The sequence below is a fragment of the Corylus avellana genome, chromosome 10, assembly GCF_965113065.1.
Source record: "Corylus avellana chromosome 10, dhCorAvel1.hap1.2, whole genome shotgun sequence".
Lineage (NCBI taxonomy): Eukaryota > Viridiplantae > Streptophyta > Magnoliopsida > Fagales > Betulaceae > Corylus > Corylus avellana.
In genome coordinates, this window is record NC_142499.1 from 2,848,461 (window position 1) to 2,867,897 (window position 19,437).

General features: G+C 37.9%; 2 protein-coding genes and 2 pseudogenes across 2 annotated transcripts; all 4 read left to right on the top strand.

Annotated features, from left to right (window-relative positions):
• Window positions 1-1,153: 1,153 nt before the first annotated feature.
• LOC132191724 (UPF0481 protein At3g47200-like) lies at window positions 1,154-3,030 on the top strand (annotated as a pseudogene).
• A 2,845-nt stretch (window positions 3,031-5,875) lies between these two features.
• Window positions 5,876-7,479, top strand: LOC132162545 (UPF0481 protein At3g47200-like). The gene has a single exon (XM_059572790.2). The coding sequence runs from the start codon at window positions 5,940-5,942 to the stop codon at window positions 7,377-7,379; it is 1,440 nt and encodes a 479-aa protein (XP_059428773.2). The 5' UTR covers window positions 5,876-5,939; the 3' UTR covers window positions 7,380-7,479.
• A 2,301-nt stretch (window positions 7,480-9,780) lies between these two features.
• On the top strand, window positions 9,781-14,775 carry LOC132191725 (UPF0481 protein At3g47200-like). The gene is made up of 2 exons (XM_088511039.1): window positions 9,781-10,120; window positions 13,667-14,775. The coding sequence occupies exons 1-2, from the start codon at window positions 9,781-9,783 to the stop codon at window positions 14,773-14,775; spliced, it is 1,449 nt and encodes a 482-aa protein (XP_088367165.1).
• A 3,019-nt stretch (window positions 14,776-17,794) lies between these two features.
• Window positions 17,795-19,430, top strand: LOC132191728 (UPF0481 protein At3g47200-like; annotated as a pseudogene).
• The last annotated feature ends 7 nt before the right edge of the window (window positions 19,431-19,437 follow it).

A 19,437-nucleotide genomic window follows, 5' to 3' on the forward strand; every position in this document is an offset into this window, starting at 1 on the left:
TAATTAAATGTCGTAAAATGTAGTTTGGGGTTGTACGTGTAAAACGGTAAATTCAAGGAAACATGATTATCTCCGGTTTAAATGAATTTGAGAGAATCCTAAATTTTTTTTTTTTTTTTCAAGGGAGGTGAGTATTAAACATATTGTCTTAAACCAAGTCTAAAATTGACTATTTGAGAAGAGAAGGAATGTCTTAAACGCAAGTTTTGATTGACACATGTCATAATTTAAAGGTGCCACTTGTTGCAATTTTATGAACTCCTCTTATAATTATATATGTATCTTTTTAACTTTTTTTGGGAGAAGATAGCCTGAACAAAGTGTATTTATAGGATGGAAATCATGGAAACATGCTACATATATAGCACGCATTTTTACAAAAGTATATATGCTTCATACCTGGCTTGACACAATGATAAAATCATAAACTAACAGTTTTATCGAAAAAAAAAAAAAAAAAAAAGGTTCAAACCAGACTTCTTGTATTAGGGAATAGTACTCTTTATTGTGTATCATATATAATATATAGTTCTTATTGTTTGAAGGACGATACCCCATTTAACATTTTTTCTCCTTTAGAAAGAAAAGATGATGATTGATAGGTCGGATCGAGCCATAGCAAAATATTCTCCAAAGCATGTATGTGCAATTTTAGATTGGGATTGGCTGCAATTCTTTAACAATTTGCAGACCCTACATATAAGAGAGCGCCCTTGACCGAGCCTATTTGTTCGGATAAGTATTTGAATAGTTCGAAGCCTGCTCAAATAAGTAGCTAGATCCAGTCTCTTACAATTACCTAGAGGGAATCCTGATCTGTGCAATACCAAATTAACTTGCCTCATAAAGATAAAGGATTTACTAATTAATAGTTTGTCTGAAAAAAGATCACGGCTTTATCAAACTTGAGTCATAAAACAAGTTAATAATATACTTAAAAAAAAGTGTCACACATTTGATTCCTGACTTGGTATATGAATATAGTTCAAACAATATCCTAAATTCCTCAGAGCCACAGTTTCTATGTGTCGGCATATATAAAACAAGGTTACTACTTGAACAATAATGTTGTCAACTTTCCACCCAAAAATTCTTTCCATATTTTGTATTCCCCATAAATTTCTAGTAAACCCCTCTGTGGCACACAGTCGCCATGGCCGGAATAGAGCATGTTATATCTGTGGAGGAGTTGCTAACGACGAAGGGAAATGATCATGTTAGAACAGAAGCTGATGAAACAAGCAGAGGCAATGACCAACCTATCATAGACGCTGATCAGGAGACACAAAGGTCGAGCATTGAAATCCAAGTGATAGAGAAAAGTCCCAGGCAGCAGAGGTTGGATCGATTAAAGAAGGCAGGAGATGAAGCAGAAGAAACTGGACCAAAGATACAAAAGGTTCCGTTTTTGCTGCGAGATCACAAAAATGTCGTCACGTATTTTGAGCCAATGGTGGTGTCGCTCGGTCCTATCCATTACGGTAAGCAGTGGCGGAGCCAGCTATTTTATATTGGGGGTGCCGCTAAAAATTTTTTTGCGTCCTAAAAATTTGGTAATTCACACAATATATGCATCACACAAAATATCTATAAAAGTTCATAAATATATGCTGAAATTGATATATTAGAAATGTAACATGTCGACATTATATCAAAAAGATAAAAATACAAAAAAAAAAAAAAAAAAAAAAAGTGTCTAGAACTGCACTTTACAATCTCTGGCCATAATCACTCCAAGAAAAATAAGGAAAATTTGATCAACTACACATCATTAAGATATTACATCAAACATATGATGTGTGTTAAGTTTGAGGGTGCTGTGGGTTTAAAAAAATAAAAAATAAAAAAATTAAACCCTTGGGGGTGCCGTGGCACCCCCATGGTCCCAAGTGGCTCCGCCACTGACGGTAAGCCAAACTACCAGAAAGCAGAGGAGTACAAGCTTAGATTGGCATTCAAGTTCGTCAAGGAGCGTGGCGAGGGTAAGACAGCTGAAAGTTTGTACGCCCAAATTGAGAAGAAAATCAAGCGACTGAGGGAGTACTTCGACGAGGAGGTGACAAAGGAGTACGAGGACGAGTACCTCGCCTGGATGCTGTTCGTGGACGGGTGTGCTGTATTACAATTCATGTACTATGCACTTGTAGACAGATTCAAAGATGTGAAAATTAAAAACGATCAAGTGCCCTTCTGGCTTCGGGATTTGTTCTTGTTGGAGAATCAACTTCCTTATCAACTCCTCGAGGATTTGATGGAGTTGATCGCGAACGAAGATATTTTGGAGATGTTGATCGACGATTTCATTGAAATTCATGCAAATTGCAAGAATCCTTTCAGCAGCAGAAAAAAGCCGGCCCATCTTCTCGATCGTCTGCGAACAAGACTCCTTTTCCAGAAAAAGGAAAGATTTAACGAAAGTAGAACTGATCAGAATATTGGAAGTCGCAATGTGCAGGAACTCAGAGCAGCAGGAATCCCATTGAAGCCTAGTACAACTAATTCCTTGGCAGACGTAGACTTTTCCGTCCAATTCACTTTCTACACTGGATACCTTTCTCTTCCTCAAATAACAGTGGATGAGTCGACGGGGCCAGAGTTCATGAACTTGATGGCCTATGAGATGTGTCCAGATTTCGAGAATGACTACGGCATAACCTCTTACATATGCTTCCTCAATTCACTCATTGATCATCCCGACGACGTGAAGGAGCTGAGGAAAGCGGGCATACTCCACAACCTCCTTGGTAACGACATAAAAGTGGCTCAACTCATCAATGACATAGGCTGATAGGCGCAGGCTCTTACTTGGTGCCTAATCCCGAAACATATGCCTATGTCAAAAAGGCGATTCAGAAGTGCTACGAAAATAATATATATAATTATATTCTCAATAAGTTGAGGACCTGGATAGCTGAGGTCATTCACGACCATTTCAGAAGCCCCTGGGTTATCTTGGGTTTACTTGCCGCATTATTAGGACTTGTTCTAACTGCCATCCAGACATGGTACACAGTCTACTCTCCCCGATGACTTTTGCCGGCGTCGACCTTAATTAACACAAATTTCATATTATATATATATCTATCTCAGTTTGTTGTCTCCGAATAAAAGTACCCCCGGCCCCTTACATCTATCTGCACCAACTCTCACGTACATCCAGGTACATGTCCATGTGGTTCCATTTATTTCCTTTTGCTTTATTACTGTTTACATGAAAAATAAGTCGGAGAGAATGTATCTTTTTGTTTTGTTTTGTTATTTTTTTAGTGAAGAGTGAATATATCTTATACCCTAATTAATTGATGTAATGTGTATGAGATAAACATGATTATTGTTAACTTTGTCGTCCATAGCTAAGGGTTTTTTTTTTTTTTTTGAATCAAAATATGAATATTTTCAAACAATATATCCCTTGCTGATGATTTAGTTCGACTAATATTTTTCGCTGCACCAAACACTTTAAAATTGGAAAAACCTTTTCCAAAAAAAATTTTATGCCCAAACAAATGAGGCCGTATGAATTACTTTTTCTTCAAATCGAGTTAGAGAAAAGTCATCAAACCTAGTCTATTAAATGTCATCTAGTCTTGAAAGTATATGATTCTTATGTGTATTTTTTTTTACGTGTTTTATTAAAAATTAAACTCAATAATTGAATGTCTCTATTGAAAACTGAAAAAAATATCACAAAAACCATCATAAAACTGCAGCTAGGCCATCTTAAACAAGTTTATATAGAAAAATAAGTCCAAACTTTAATAAAAAATTAGTAAAATAAAACGAAAATGTTGGATCGAGTTAGAACGAGCTTTGATTGGCTGGCAAACGAATGTTTGTAGTTGTTGTAAAATGTAGCACTCGTTTGACCGGGAATCAAATGTCTTTTGACCAGGCTTATTCTGATCCAATAAACATTGCAATCGGAGAATCTTCTTAAAACATGAATTGGTAGCTCTTGAATAAGCTTCCCAATACCATTAAAATTGTCTTCATCGAATATTATAATCTGAAGTTATTGTTAATTTAATAGGATTGGTCTGCTTGTAATTAAACTGGTGTGCATCAGGTGTAAAGGAGAGTGCTATTGCTCTAAAGTTTCATGTCTTACTTAGTGTAGACTATTAAGGTACAGGCAAGGTTCTTGGACCATCATATCCCGGGATAATGTGTATAATGGCTTGTCCAATATTTGACAACTGAGGGGTGTTTCGACCATGTCCCTCAACTCCTCTCTCTCTCTCTTCATTTTTTTTTTCCTTTGTTTGCCCTTTTTCTGACTTGTCCATGGGCTTGTTTTGCTACAATATTGTAGTTTGAGAGCGTTAAATGTACGTAATCAATGGTAGTTTAGGATTACAAAGTGTAAAAGAGGTGTCAGTGTAAAATATACTTGTAAGTATATTTTTCAATTTTTCTTTATTCGTAACAGAAATGTTTTAGAATATTAATAACTTTTGCTTTTCTTTCTCTCAATTTTGTCTCTCATAAAATTTAGATGATGGCCGGCCTTACAACCTCGAGTACAAGACAACGAAATTACATGGTAATTTTTTTTATGATTCTTCACCTGACTTGACTTGAGTAATCTAATTGTGAATTAGGGTCTGCTTAGGCCAGGCCTAGTTATCTCTATATTCACAATTAGGGCCTGCCATAGGTCTTCCCTAGATGGCCCTACCTTAATATAAGTAATATAATAATGATATTAATTACATTGTAATAAGTATATATAATGATCATAAATATTGAAAAATATTAATATTAACCTAAAGTAACTATATAATTAGAAATTAGAAATTTAAGTAGAGGAGTCAAGGAGAACTCTACAACATTACTTGTAAAACTTACGTTTAATGGGAGGGGAAACACTGTTTGAGTGAAAGTGTGAAATGGGGTGTCTTAAACCAAGTTTGAGACTAATGATTTGGGAAGGAAAGGAATGTGTCTTAAACGAAAAATTTTGATTGTTTTTAATTTAAGGGACACATCAAGATGCCACTTGTTGCAATTTGATGAAATGCTCTTATTGATTCCTCTTATATATATATATACACATGCGTGTGATATAATGTCTGAAGAACGAAAAACATATTATGTATCTTTTTAACCTTTTTCAGGGAGAAGATATCCTCAACAAAGTGTATTTATAGGATGGAAATCATGGAAACATGAACCATATATAGCACGCACTTTTACAAAAGTATATATTCTTTATACTTGGCTTGACACAATGATAAAATCATAAACCAACAGTTTTTTCGAAAAAAAAAGAAGAAAAAAAAGAAGGTTCAAACCAGACTTCTTGTGTTATGGAATACTCTTTATCGTGTATCACACACATATATATATATATATATATATATATAGTTCTCATTGTTTGAAGCACGATACATCATGCATGTAACATTTTTTCTCCTTTAGAAAAAAAGATGATAATTGATAGGTCTGATCCAGCCATAGCAAAACATTCTCAAAAGCGTGTACATGCAATTTTGGATTGGAATTGGCTGCAATTCTTTGACGATTTGCAGACCTTACATATAAGAGGGCACCCCTGAGTCCTTGACCGAGCCTATTTTAAATAGTTCGAACCCAACTCAATTAGGTAGAGGGAATTCCGATCCATGCAATACCAAACATGCCTCCTTACTAATAGTTTGTCTGAAAAAGATCACGGCTTTATCAAACTTGAGTCATAAAACAAGTTAATAATATACTTGAACAAAAGTGTGTCACACATTTGATTCCTGATTTGGTGTATGAATGTAGTTCAAACATCCTAAATTCCCCAGAGCTACAGTTTCTATGTGTCTGCATATATAAGACAAGATTACTATTTGAACAATAATGTTCACAACTTTCCACCCCAAAATTATCTCCATATTTTGTATTCCCCATAAATTTCTAGTAAACAAACCCCTTTGTGGTGCACACTCGCCATGGCCGGAACAGAGCATGTTATATCTGTGGAGGAGTTGCTTTCGAGGAAGGTTAATGTTGTGAGAACAGAAGCTGTTGAAGTCCAAGTGATAGAGAAAGACAGTCCCAGCAGGCAGCAGAGGTTGGATCGATTGGAGAAGGCAGGAGGAGGAGACAGTAGTGCACAAAATGAAGGTGATCAAAAAGTAGCCGGACCAAAGATACAAAAGGTTTCGCTTTTGCTGCGAGATAACAAAAACGTGGCCAAGTATTTTGAGCCGAGGGTGGTGTCGCTGGGTCCTATCCATCACGGTAATCCAAAGTACAAGCTAGCAGAGGAGTACAAGCTTGGATTGGCTAACAAGTTCGTCAAGGAGAGTGGTAAGACAGCTGGAAGTTTGTACGCTAAAATTGAGGAGAAAATCAGCAAACTGAGGGAGTACTTCGATGGGGAGGTGACCAAGGAGTATGACGACGAGTGCCTCGCCTGGATGCTGTTCGTGGACGGGTGTGCTGTATTACAATTCATGTACTATGCAGTTGAAGAGAAATTCAAAGATGTGAAAATTAAAAACGATCTAGCGGCCTTTGGGCAACAAGATTTGTTCTTGTTGGAGAATCAACTTCCTTACCAACTCCTCAAGGATTTGATGGAGTTGAGCGACAATAAAGAGACTTTGAAGAATTCGATCGACAGTTTCATTGAAAATCATGCAAATTGTAAGGCTCCTGAAAATACCAGCACAGAAAAGCCGGCCCATCTTCTCGATCGCCTGCGAACAAGACTCCTTTGCAAAAGTCCTGTCCCCCGAGCCGGTGCTCATAAGGGAAAGAAAAAGGAGGCCGATTGGCAGTCGTATCGCAATGTGCAGGAACTCAGAGCAGCAGGAATCCAATTGAAGCCTAGTGAAACTAATTCCTTGCTAGACTTATATTTTTCCGACCAAAACACTTTCTACCCTGGATACCTTCATCTTCCTCAAATAACAGTGGATGATTCGACGGGGCCCATGTTCTTGAACTTGATAGCTTATGAGGGGTGTCCGGATTTCGAGAATGACTTTGGCGTCACCTCGTACATATGCTTCCTCGATACACTCATTGATCATCCCGAGGACGTGAAGGAGCTGCGGAACGCGCACATACTTCACAACCTCCTTGGCAGCGACAAAGAAGTGTCTCAACTCTTCAATGACATAGCCACCGACTTGGTGCCTAACCCCAAAACATATGCCGATGTCAAAAATGGGATACAAAAGTGCTACGACAGCAAGTGGAAGACCTGGATAGCTCAGGCCATTCACGACCATTTCAGCAGCCCCTGGACATTCGTGGGTTTCCTCGCTGCATTCTTAGCACTTGCTCTAACTGTCCTCCAGACTTGGTATTCTGTCCGCGGCTCTCCCTCTGACACCAAAGATCGCTCTCCCCCTGCCCCCAGAATTCCCAAAAGGTACTGAAAACATTTTTGCTTTTATCTTTCCAATTAAGTGCATGCATCCACCGTATTGTAAGCCTATATATATATATATACCCAGAGGCCCAGATTCTATATATGCATCTCAATTTGTTGTCTCCAAATAAAAGTAACCCCAGTAGATCTCTGCATGTACATCCAGGACGGCAGGACCATGGGGTTCCATTTATTTCCTTTTGCTTTTGTGTTTGCGTGTAAAATAAGTCGGTGTGAATGCATCGTATACCTTTATTGATGTAATGTGTATGAGATAAACATGAATGTTGTATATAGTTCAATTTATACATCACGTGTAAGCAAAAAAACAAGACTATAACATATATTAACTAGTATATGATTGAATGACTCGTCTTGGTGATCATTAAAGTAAAAACTTCTGGTTAATATTTTTGCAATCAGAATGCATGGAAATACATAATCATAAAAATTGTCTTCTACAAATTACTGTCACTTGAAGGCATTTCACTAAAGAAGCCACAATGTACCCCAACCAATTGGGTGCACCAACGTCCCAACACCTTGGTGCCCCTGCATATCTAGGTTACGTCTTGAAGACCACACTCGCAACATACGATCTATTGGTAAACTAGCGCACACAATTGTAAACTATTGCTCGGGATCACCTACAATTGGATGTCCATTCGTAAAAGATTTATGTAATTATGGGACAATTTTAATGAGATCTACTTATACAAACAAGTGCTTAAATGGTTTATAAGGAATCTCTTGTAATTGTGAGGGGCCTCCTACTTAGACAGATGAGCTTCATCGGTAACTTATCAGAATCCAACTCTATCACCAATTGAGTCAAAAGAGAGGGTCTCTCAGATTTGAACAATCCACTAATAAGAAAGTTACCTTGCCGATGCAAATCACACATATATTCAACCAACAATTGAGCAACCCTCATAGCTGCAAAAATATTGAGGTAATGACAAGGTGCTTAATTGACTATCTCTTTATATCATATATCATATCCCGGGACAGTGTGTAATGGTTTGTTGCAACATAGATAACACCTCAATTTGGTCAATCTCATTGTATAAATAAATGATAACTTGAGGTAATATTTTTAAGGGAATCATATATATAGAATTGCGACATGTAGTGTCTGCTTCCGCCAGGCCTAGCTATCTCTATAATTCACAATTAGGGCCTGCCATAGGTCTTCCCTAGATGGCCCTTCCCTTAATTTAAGTAATATAATAATGATATTAATCACATTGAAATAACTATAATGATCATAAATATTGATAAACATTAATATTAACTATAAAGCGACTATATAATTAGAAATTAGAAATTTAAGAGGACTCAAGGAGGACTCTACAACATTACTTGTAAAACTTACGTTTAATGGAAGGAGAAGCGCTATTTGAGTAAAAGTGTGAAACACGGTGTCTTAAACCAAGTTTGGGACTGACGATTTGGGAAGGGAGGCAATGTGTACACATCATAATTTAAAGATGCCACTTGTTGCAATTTGATGAAATCTTCTTATTGATTCCTCTTTAATATATGTGTGAGCTTGTCTTAAGAACGAAAGGCATAATTATGTGTCTTTTTAACTTTTTTCAGGAGAAGATAACCTCAAGAAAGTGTACATTGATGGAAATCATGGAAACATGAACCATATATAGCACGCATTTTTACAAAAGCATATATGCTTAATTTATACTTGGCTTGACACAATGATAAAATCATAAACCAATAGTTTTATCAGGAAAAAAAAAAGGTTCAAATCAGATTTCTTGTGTTAGGGAATACTCTTTCTCGTTTATATCATATAGTATATAGTTCTTATTGTTTGAAGCACTATACGTCATGTAACATTTTTTCTCTTTTAGAAAAAAAGATGACGATTGATAGGTTTGGAGCCATAACAAAACATTCTCAAAAGCCTGTATGTGCAATTTTGGATTGGGATTGGTTTCAATTCTTTGACGATTTGCAGACCTTACATATAAGAGGGCGCCCTTGACTAAGCCAATCTGTTCGGATAGGTATTCGAATAGTTGAACCCAACTCAATTAGCTAGAGCCAGAGGGAATCCCAATCCATGCAATACCAAACTTGCCTCATAAAGATAAAGGATTTACTAATAGTTTGTCTGAAAAAAGATCACGGCTTTATCAAACTTGAGTCATAAAACAAGTTAATAATATACTTAAAAAAATGTGCCATAGATTTGATTCCTGTCTTGGTATATGAATATAGTTCAAACATCCTAAATTCCTCAGAGCTACAGTTTCTATGTGTCTGCATATATAAAACAAGTTTACTACTTGAAAAATAATGTTCTCAACTTTCCACCCCAAAATTCTCTCCATATTTTTGTATTCCCCATAAATTTCTAGTAAACCAGTTTGTGGTGCACACTCACCATGGCCGGAATAGAGCATGTTATATCTGTGGAGGAGTTGCTACCGAGGAAGGGAAATGATGTTAGAACAGAAGATGTTGAAGTCCAAGTGATAGAGAAAGACAGTCCCAGGCAGCAGTGGTTGGATGAATTAGAGAAGGCAGGAGATGAAGCTGATCAAAAAACTGGACCAAAGATACAAAAGGTTCCGTTCTTGCTGCGAGATCACAAAGATGTGGCCAAGTATTTTGAGCCAAGGGTGGTGTCGCTGGGTCCTATCCATCACGGTAAGCCAAAGTACCGGAAAGCAGAGAAGTACAAGCTTGTATTGGCAAACAAGTTCGTCAAGGAGAGTGGCAAGGGTAATGTAGAATATATTTCCATATAATTTTTGTGATTTGATTACGTTATTTACATTGTATTTGTTAAATATATTGTTGAATATATTGTGGAGAGCAGAAGAAAAAGAGAGAGCGGAAGCTAAGAATGGACTACATTGCATTATTCTCTTCTATATTGATTATGATATGCTTACATAGCTCTTTATATATTGAGAGAGAAGAAGTAGTGAGCAAAAAACCCTAGACTAAACCCTAGAACATATAAGGCAACATAATAAACTAGAATAATATAAAATATTCTAATATTCCCCTCAAACTCAAGGTGTAGGAAAAAAGAAAGGGAAATAAAGAAAATTTTTTTTGGTCGCCGGAAAAGTCGCCAGAGTTGGGCGGCCGGTGGTTGTCGAAGGGCGGCAGCGGCAGTTGGCTGCTAGTGGCTAATGGAGGCAGTTGGACCCAAAATGTTGGGCTTGGACTTGGATGAGAGCCTTATAGGCTACATTGGGCCGGTTACATGGGCCCAAGATTTGGCCATAACCCATGGACCATTGAATATGGTTGACCCAAAATAATATGAACCGAGTTTAACCTGGTGGACTGGGTTGACTAAGTTGGACCGGTTTAGAACCCGATGACCTGGTTAGAAACCGGTTTTGGATTAGGTTGGAGATGCCTTGGATGTAGGGGTGAAAATTTAGAACCACTAACCGCTTTGTTAACAGCTAACCACTATAACCGCTAACCACTTTTGAAAGCAGTTTGCAGTTATTGGGTTTTTAAAAACCACTAACTGCTAACTGCTTTATATATATAGTTTTATTATATATATTTATTTGTATGTTGTGTACAAGACTACAGGTGAAGTGATGATTTACAAGAATTGTTGTAATTTTATTTGTATTATATGTTGTATAGATTCGTAGAAGTTGACCAACAAGGATTTTGGTATATAGCAATTTTTAATGCTAAAATGGTCATGAAAAGGAAAAGAAAAATTGTTTAAAGTGAGCAAAAAAATTTTAACGTGAGCCCCAAAACCGGCAAAAAAAAAAAAAAAGAAGCCCAATAAAAGGCCAAAAAAAAAACAATTATTCGGATGCGGTTAACTGCTAATTGAGCGGTTAATCGCCTAGGCGATTAACCGCGTAACGGTTAGCGGAGGTGGTTAGTAAAATTTACTAACCACCTAGAACTACTAGGGGTAGACAAATTAACCGGTTACTGATTACCAGCCATCTACCGGTTTCAACCGAACCGATATTAACCGTAACCGTTTAACAGATATTCTTATCGGTTAAAAATTTTGTACTGAAATTCTTATCGGTCCTGTCCGGTTAACCATATGTTATCGGTTTACTGTTTTAACCGATAAGAACCGGTATGGGGGAAGGCTGTTAACAAAGTTAGTCTAGCTTAGTTGATAGGGCACTAGAGCACAAGGCTCTTAACCTTGTGGTTGTGGGTTTTGTGGGTTTGAGTTACTATAGTGGCCATTTTTTTCTTTCTTTTTCCTTTTTTTTTTTTTCTTTTTTCTTTTCTCTTTCTTTTCTTTCCCACTTGGCCAATAGTCCCACTCACACACTCTCCACTTAGTCCTTTCTTTTCTTTTCCCAATTCCCACGCCACATATTTCTTTTTTTTTTTTTTTTTTTTTTTTTTTTCACATCCTCCAACTCAGGCACGCAACTGTCTTTCACTTTCAGATCTTTCTAGTTTCTTCCTCATTTTTTTTTCTTTCTTTTCTAGTTTTCCTTCTCACCATTGCAGAAGAATGGGTTTCTTACCCAATTTTTTTTTTTTTTTTTTTTTCTCTTTCCAGTTCTCACAGCATCTGCTCTCACAGTCACAGACCTCTCTTTTAGCGTCGAAGATTCAATTCAAGTAAAAGTTTTTGCCTTTTGGTGCTTGGAGGTTAGAGAAGTAGAGAAAACTGAAGAAGGTGAGATTTAGAACCGGTTTAACCGAGCCGTTTAACCGCATACCATTATAACCGATAATTTTGGTTAAAATCCTTATCGACCCGGTATCAGTTAAGAAACCGTTTAATAAAAAATTATCGGTTAATAACCGATAAGATCCAAAGCCGGACTGTTTTGACCGATACTCACCCTTGCTAACTCCTAGCAGTTTTAGCCATTAACCGCTAACCACAACCGCCTTTTCACCCCTGTTTAGATGGATCTGGAATTGACCCAGTTGGACCGGTTTAGAACCCGATGACCCGGTTAGGACCGGTTTTGGATCGGGTTGGAGATGCCTTGGATGGATCCGGAATTGACAAGTGGGCCGGTTACATGGGCCAAAATGGCCAAAACCTATGGACCGTTGAAGATGGTCTGACCTGATTGAGATGATCCAGTTCTAATTGGTTGAATCGGGTTGAAAAGCTTGGATCCGAATGAAATATATATATATATATATATATATATATTTTTTTTTCGGATCTGACACGTGGCAGAGGCTAGGGCTAATGTGGCGAGCTCTTTAAGGAACATGTGATAGCATGGTGAAGAAGAGAAGAGCCTCTGGCGCATGTGGTGCACATGCTAGGGCTGTGCCACATGGGCCGCGTGCGGTGCACGCGCCAAACCCTAGATAGGGTTTGATGTGCGTGAGGCACGTGGATCACACGCGCCAGAAGGTGGCTGGCACATGGACGAGCGTGGGAGGTGCGGCTGACGCGTGGACCATTGTGGGATGCGTGTGACTGACGTACAGATTCTTCTAGAGGCGCATGAGGGGACGAGGAAGCTTGGACGGCTGAGATCTCTTCGAATCTGGACTCGGAGGCGTCTGATCTGTTGTGTAGAGTGGAGCGTGTAGCTCTGTCATGGCTGTGGCGGGGCGTGGAGGTGCGGGCAGAAACTAGCGGAGGCGCGTTGGTGGGCCATTGATGGCAAATCTTCCACAGATCTGTAGATTTGTGCCTCGCAAGTATGAATCTTGGATTAATTTTCTCAGATGAGGCTGCAATGAAGATGAAGAAGAGATTTTGAGCAAAAAATCGCTTGGTGGCGCACAGACGACCGAAAATGGGAGGTTGCCGGAGGGAGCACCGGAAAACGTCAAAGACGTTTATTGAAGGCCACAAGAAAGTGGCATTGATACCATGTTAAATATATTGTTGAATATATTGTGGACAATCGAAGCTAACAATAGATTACATTGTATTGAGTCTAACATATATGATGGACTACAGAGACCTCTATTTATAGAGAGGTTATGAGTGATAAGCAAGTAACCTAATAGACTAATTAAGGAAAGGTAAACCCAATAGATTTAGAATATGTAAAGAAATAAATAACCCTAACATAATGTTTTTAACGGTGTTCATCGACTATCTTTTCCTTGTAAACGTACATGATCAAGAATAAAATTAATTTATTTCTCCATATTCTTTCATTCTTCTCTCTCCATTTTCATTTTCCATTTATTTTTAAACTTGTTCATAGTATGAGAGCCATTGACTGACGCAAGTGTTTAATTCCCAATTAATAGTCTTACGGATTTCAATTTTTTATTTTCTTCCTGTTCTCGTATCATCTTTTTGTCTCTGATTTTTTGCAGATAAGACAGCTGAAAGTTTGTACGCCCAAATTGAGAAGAAAATCAGCAAACTGAAGGACTACTTCAATGAGGAGGTGACCGAGGAGGTGACCGCCAAGAAGTATGACGACGAGAAACTCGCCGGGATGCTGTTCGTGGACGGGTGTGCTGTATTACAATTCATTTACTACCATGAAGCTGAAGAGAAATTCAAAGATAAGAAAATTAAAAACGATCAAGTGGCCTTTTGGAAACACGATTTGTTCTTGTTGGAGAATCAACTTCCTTATCAACTCCTCGAGGATTTGATGGAGTTGAGCGAGAAGAAAGAGACTTTGCAGGATTCGATGGATCGTTTCATTGAAAATCATGCAAATTGCAAGGATCCTAAAATGACCAGCAGCACAGAAAAGCCGGCCCATCTTCTTGATCGTCTGCGAACAAGACTCCTTTTCCTTGGTGATGAGGAAAAGAAAAGAAACAACAAAAGCAGTACTGAGAATATTGAAGGAGATTGGCAGTCGTATCGCAATGTGCAGGAACTCAGAGCAGCAGGAATCCAATTGAGTCCTAGTACAACTAATTCCTTGGCAGACGTATCTTTTTCCGACAAATCCATTAATGTCTACCCTGGATACCTTTATCTTCCTCAAATAACGGTCGATGATTCAATGGGGCCAAAGTTGTTGAACTTGGTAGCCTATGAGATGTGTTCAGATTTCGACAATGACTTCGGCATCACCTCGTACATATGCTTCGTCGATTCACTCATTGATCATCCCGAGGACGTGAAGGAGCTGAGGAAAGGGAAAATACTCCACAACCTCCTTGGCAGCGACAAAGAAGTGTCTCAACTCTTCAATGAAATAGCCACTGACTTGGTTCCTAATCCCGAAATATATGCCGATGTCAAAAAGCAGATTCAAAAGTGCTACAGCAGCAAGTGGAAGACCTGGATAGCTCAGTGCTACAACGACCATTTCAGCAGCCCCTGGACAATTGTGGGTTTCCTCGCCGCATTCTTAGCACTTGCTCTAACTATCCTCCAGACCTGGTACTCTGTCCGCGGCTCTCCCTCTGACTCCAAAGATCGCTCTTCCCCTGCCCCCAGAATTCCCAAAAGGTACTGAAAACATTTTTGCTTTTATCTTTCCAAGTGCATGCATCCACCTATATATATACCCAGATTCTTTACATCTCAGTTTGTTGTCCCCAAATAAAAGTAACCCCAGTAGATCTCTGCATGTACATCCAGGTCCATGGGGTTCCTTTTATTTCCTTTTGCTTTTGTGTTTGCGTGTAAAATAAGTCGGTGTGAATGCATCTTATACCTTTATTGATGTAATGTGTAGTTTAAATATGAATATTTCATATATATACTTATGATTTTAATTGCATGTGATGAAGTCTATTATTCAATATATACATCACTTGTAAGCAAACAATAAGACTATAAGTCCCCAAGAGATAGTTCAATCGGTTGGAGATCACGCTTTATGAAGCGGAGGTTACTAGTTCGAATCCCCCTCCCCTTCTTGTCTGGACATGTCAAAAAAAAAAAAAAAACAAGAAGACTATAACAAATTAAATATTATATTATTTAATAACTAGTACTCTTGGTGATCATTAAAGTAAAAACTTCTGGTTAATATTTTTGCATTCAGAATGCATGGAAATACACCATCATAAAAATTGTCTTCTACAAATTACTGTCACTTGGAAGGCATTTCACTAAAGAATTGCCACAATGTACCCCAACCAATTGGGTTGCATGCACCAACGTCCCAACACCTTGGTGCCCCTGCATTGCATATATAGGTTACGTCTTGAAGACCACATGCACTCGCAACATACGATTTATTAGTAAACTAGCGCACACCGGCATTCTATCGATCACGATCATCTACAATTGGGTGTCCATTTGTAAAACATTTATGTAATTACGTGACAATTTTAATGGGATCTACTTATTCAAATAAGTGCTCAAATGGTAAGGAATCTCTTTTAATTGTGAGAGGCCTCCTAGTTAGACATGTGACCTTCCTCTTCATCTGGAACTTCTCACAATCCAACTCTATCACCAAATTGAGTCAAAAGAGAGGGTCTCTTGGATTTGAACAATCCACTAAGAAATTAAGTTCCTTGCCATTGCAAATCACACATATAATTGAGCAACCCTCATAGCTGCAAAAATATTAAGGTGATGACAAGGTGCTTAATTGACTATCAGTCGATAATCATATCATGGGACAGTGTGCAATGGTTTGTAGTGTGTAATGGTCAATCTCATCGTATAATGAATGATAACATGAGGTAATGTTTTTAAGGGAATATATACTAAATACCGGCTCAAGCCTCAAATTGATACTCCTTTTTTGTGACATTTCATCCTTAATTAATTCAAACTACCAATTAGCCTCTCCATAAAATATCCATCTTCAAATGAACGAAAAAATTGCAACAAACGGTAAACCATATTCTCATGGTTTCAAGGCTTGAGCCCTAAGGAACCATTGCCTCAAGGCTTAAGGCTGGGGTGATGTAAAGTGGTTTCATCACCCTTTAAAATGTTTTGGGATGGTCAAACCATTTTCAAATCTAAGGGGGATGACCCAACCATCCATTCAACCTAGCTAGCTAGAGGAAGTAGTTTGACCACCTCTCTCAACTCCTCTTTTTATTTATTTATTATTTGTCCATCAAATACCTAAGAGGGTGTTTCAACAACGTCCCTCAACTCCTCTCTTTTTCTTCTTCTATTTTTTTTTGTTTTTTACTTGTCATGGGCTTCTGCTAGGCCCATGACAGGCCCTAATTCACCAATTAGGACCCACCCTGGACAGGCTTATGGAAGGCAATAATTGTGTGAATTAGGGCCTTCCTTCCTGTACCAGGCTTATGGGGAGCCCTATAATTCAGAATTAGGGTTTCCCTTGGCCATACCTATGGCAGGCTCTTGATGGCCCTACCTTAATATAATTAATATTTAATCATGATATTAATATAATATATTCATATTTATATTATTGATAAATATTATAATTATCATGATTACTATAAATAAATTAAAAATAGTAGAAAATAATAATAATTTCAAATTTCCAAGTAATATTACTAATAATTATAATGATTAGTTGGAACCCCATGTTTCAGCCAATCACTTGTTTAAGATTGCATTAAAGAATTCTAAAAGTATTTTTTAGTATATAAAAAACAGGACAAAGCAAAAATAGGTCATTTTGGTAAAAAAAAAAAACTAACAAATAAACAAAAAATATTTTTTAATTTTTTTTCCTCTAAAAAGGCTAAAACTCACTTTTGAAAATATATATATATGAAGCTTTTTCTAAAACACTATTTTCTAATATGAAAGCTTCTATTTCTCGACACAAATCCAAACATAATCTAAAAAGTACTTTTAATATATAAAATTTATGCCAAGCAAAAATGAGTCTATTTGGTAAATGTTTTTTTTTTTTTTTTTTTTTTTGACTTTTTACTCTTAAAAAGTTCAAAACTATATTTTGGGAAAAGCTTGAAAATGATTATTATTATTATTATTATTATTATTATTATTATTTTCAGAAGCTCATTCTTTTTTGCTTTAAGTTTTTTATAAGCAAAAACTCTATTTTCCAATGTAATTCCAAATAGGCGGTGGATCCAACAAATTTTACATCAATGCCGATGCGTATCGATTAATCTCTTGTAGGTGTATCACGTTTAAATCCAATTGTGTGAAGAACGAAAGGCATAATTATCATTTTGCCTTTTTCAGGAAAAGAAAAGCACCTCAACGTACAAAGTGTATTTCTAGGATGGAAAAGCACGCATTTTTACAAAAATATGCTTTATACTTGGCTTCCCACGATGATAAAATAATAAACGAAGCAAAGTTAGTTTTATCGAGGAATAAAAAGTTCATACCAGACTTGTTCTGTTAGGGAATAGCCTTCATGTGTATCACATTTATAGTTCTTTTTGTTTGATTCCTGACTTGGTATATGAATGTAGTTAATTCGAAGATCCTAAATTCCTCAGAGCGACAGTTTCCATGCATGTCTCTGCATATATAAAGTTTACTACTTGAACAATAATGTTTTCATAACCATATATATATAGTAAACCCCTTTGTGGTGCGTACTCGCCATGTCCGGAAGAGATCAGCATGTTATATCTGCGGAGGAGTTGCTTTCGAGGAAGGCTAATGTCGTTAGAGCAGAAGCTGGTGAAATAAATAGCAGAGGCAATGACGCTGCCCAAGTGACAGAGAATGACAGTACCACGAAGCAGAGGTTGGAGCAATTAGACAATGTCGTTCCAAAAGAAGCTGAAAAAACTGGACCAAAGATACAAAAGGCCACGTTTTTGCTGCGAGAACGCGAAAATGTGGCCAAGTATTTTGAGCCAAGGGCGGTGTCGCTCGGTCCTATCCATCACTGTGAGTCAAATTACCAGAAAGCAGAGGAGTACAAGCTTAGATTGGCAAAAAAGTTCGTCAAGGAAAGTGGTAAGACAGCTGAAAGCTTGTACGCCGAAATTAAGAAGAAAATCAAGCAACTGAGGGAGTACTTCGAGGAGGAGGTGACCAAAAAGTATGACGACAAGGACCTCGCCTGGATGCTGTTCGTGGACGGGTGTGCTGTATTACAATAAATGCACTCTGCAGTTGAAGAGAAATTCAAAGAAGTGAAAATTAAAAACGATCAAGCTGTGTTTGGGCAACAGGATTTGTTCTTGTTGGAGAATCAACTTCCTTATCAACTCCTCGAGGATTTGATGGAGTTGAGAGACAAGAAAGATATTTTGCACAAGTCGATCGACCGTTTCATTGAAAATCGTGCAAATTGCAAGGCTCCTAAAATGACCAGCAGCACAGAAAAGCCGGCCCATCTTCTTCATCGTCTGCGAACAATACTCCTTTTCCAGGAAAAGAAAAGCGACAACAAAAGTAGTACTGAGGAAAAGAAAAGCGACAACGAAAGTAGTACTGAGGAAAAGAAAAGCGACAACGAAAGTAGTACTGAGGAAAAGAAAAGAGACAACAAAAGCAGTACTGAGAATACTGAAGGAGATTAATTGGCAGTCGTATCGCAATGTGCAGGAACTCAGAGCAGTTGGAATCCAATTGAAGCCTAGTAAAACTAATTGTTTGACGGACGTATCTTTTTCCGATAAATCCATTGTCTACACTGGATACCTTTCTCTTCCTCCAATAACAGTGGATGACTCAACGGGGCCCATGTTCTTGAACTTGATAGCCTATGAGATGTGTCCAGATTTCGAGAATGTCTTCGGCGTCACCTCTTACATATCCTTCCTTGATTCACTCATTGATCATTCCGACGACGTGAAGGAGTTGAGGAAAGCGCAAGTACTCCACAACCTCCTTGGTAGCGACAAAGAAGTGGCAAAACTCTTCAATAAAATAGCCACTGACTTGGTGCCTAATCCCAAAACATATGCCCATGTCATAGAGCAGATTCAGAAGTGCTACAAGAACAAGGTGAAGACCTAGATAGCTGAGGTCATTCACAACCATTTCAGTAGCCCCTGGGCAATCGTGGGTTTCCTCGCCGAATTTGTAGCACTTGTTCTAACTGCCCTTTCAGACTGTGTACACGGTCCGCGGCTCTCGCTCTGACTCCGGAGATCACTCTCCCCCTCCCCCCAGATTTCCCGGAAGCTACTGAAAACCTGTTTGCGTTTATCTTTCCAAGTGCATGCATCCACCGTATTGTAAGCCTATATATATGCCCATATTCTATGCATCTCAGTTTGTTGTCCCCAAA

Bases quoted from the DNA above. Each gene is read 5' to 3' on its own strand.
- LOC132162545 (XM_059572790.2), top strand. From the start codon at position 5,940: ATGGCCGGAACAGAGCATGTTATATCTGTGGAGGAGTTGCTTTCGAGG.
- LOC132191725 (XM_088511039.1), top strand. From the start codon at position 9,781: ATGGCCGGAATAGAGCATGTTATATCTGTGGAGGAGTTGCTACCGAGG. The intron at 10,121-13,666 runs GTAATGTAGAAT...GATTTTTTGCAG, and splicing joins CGTCAAGGAGAGTGGCAAGG to ATAAGACAGCTGAAAGTTTG.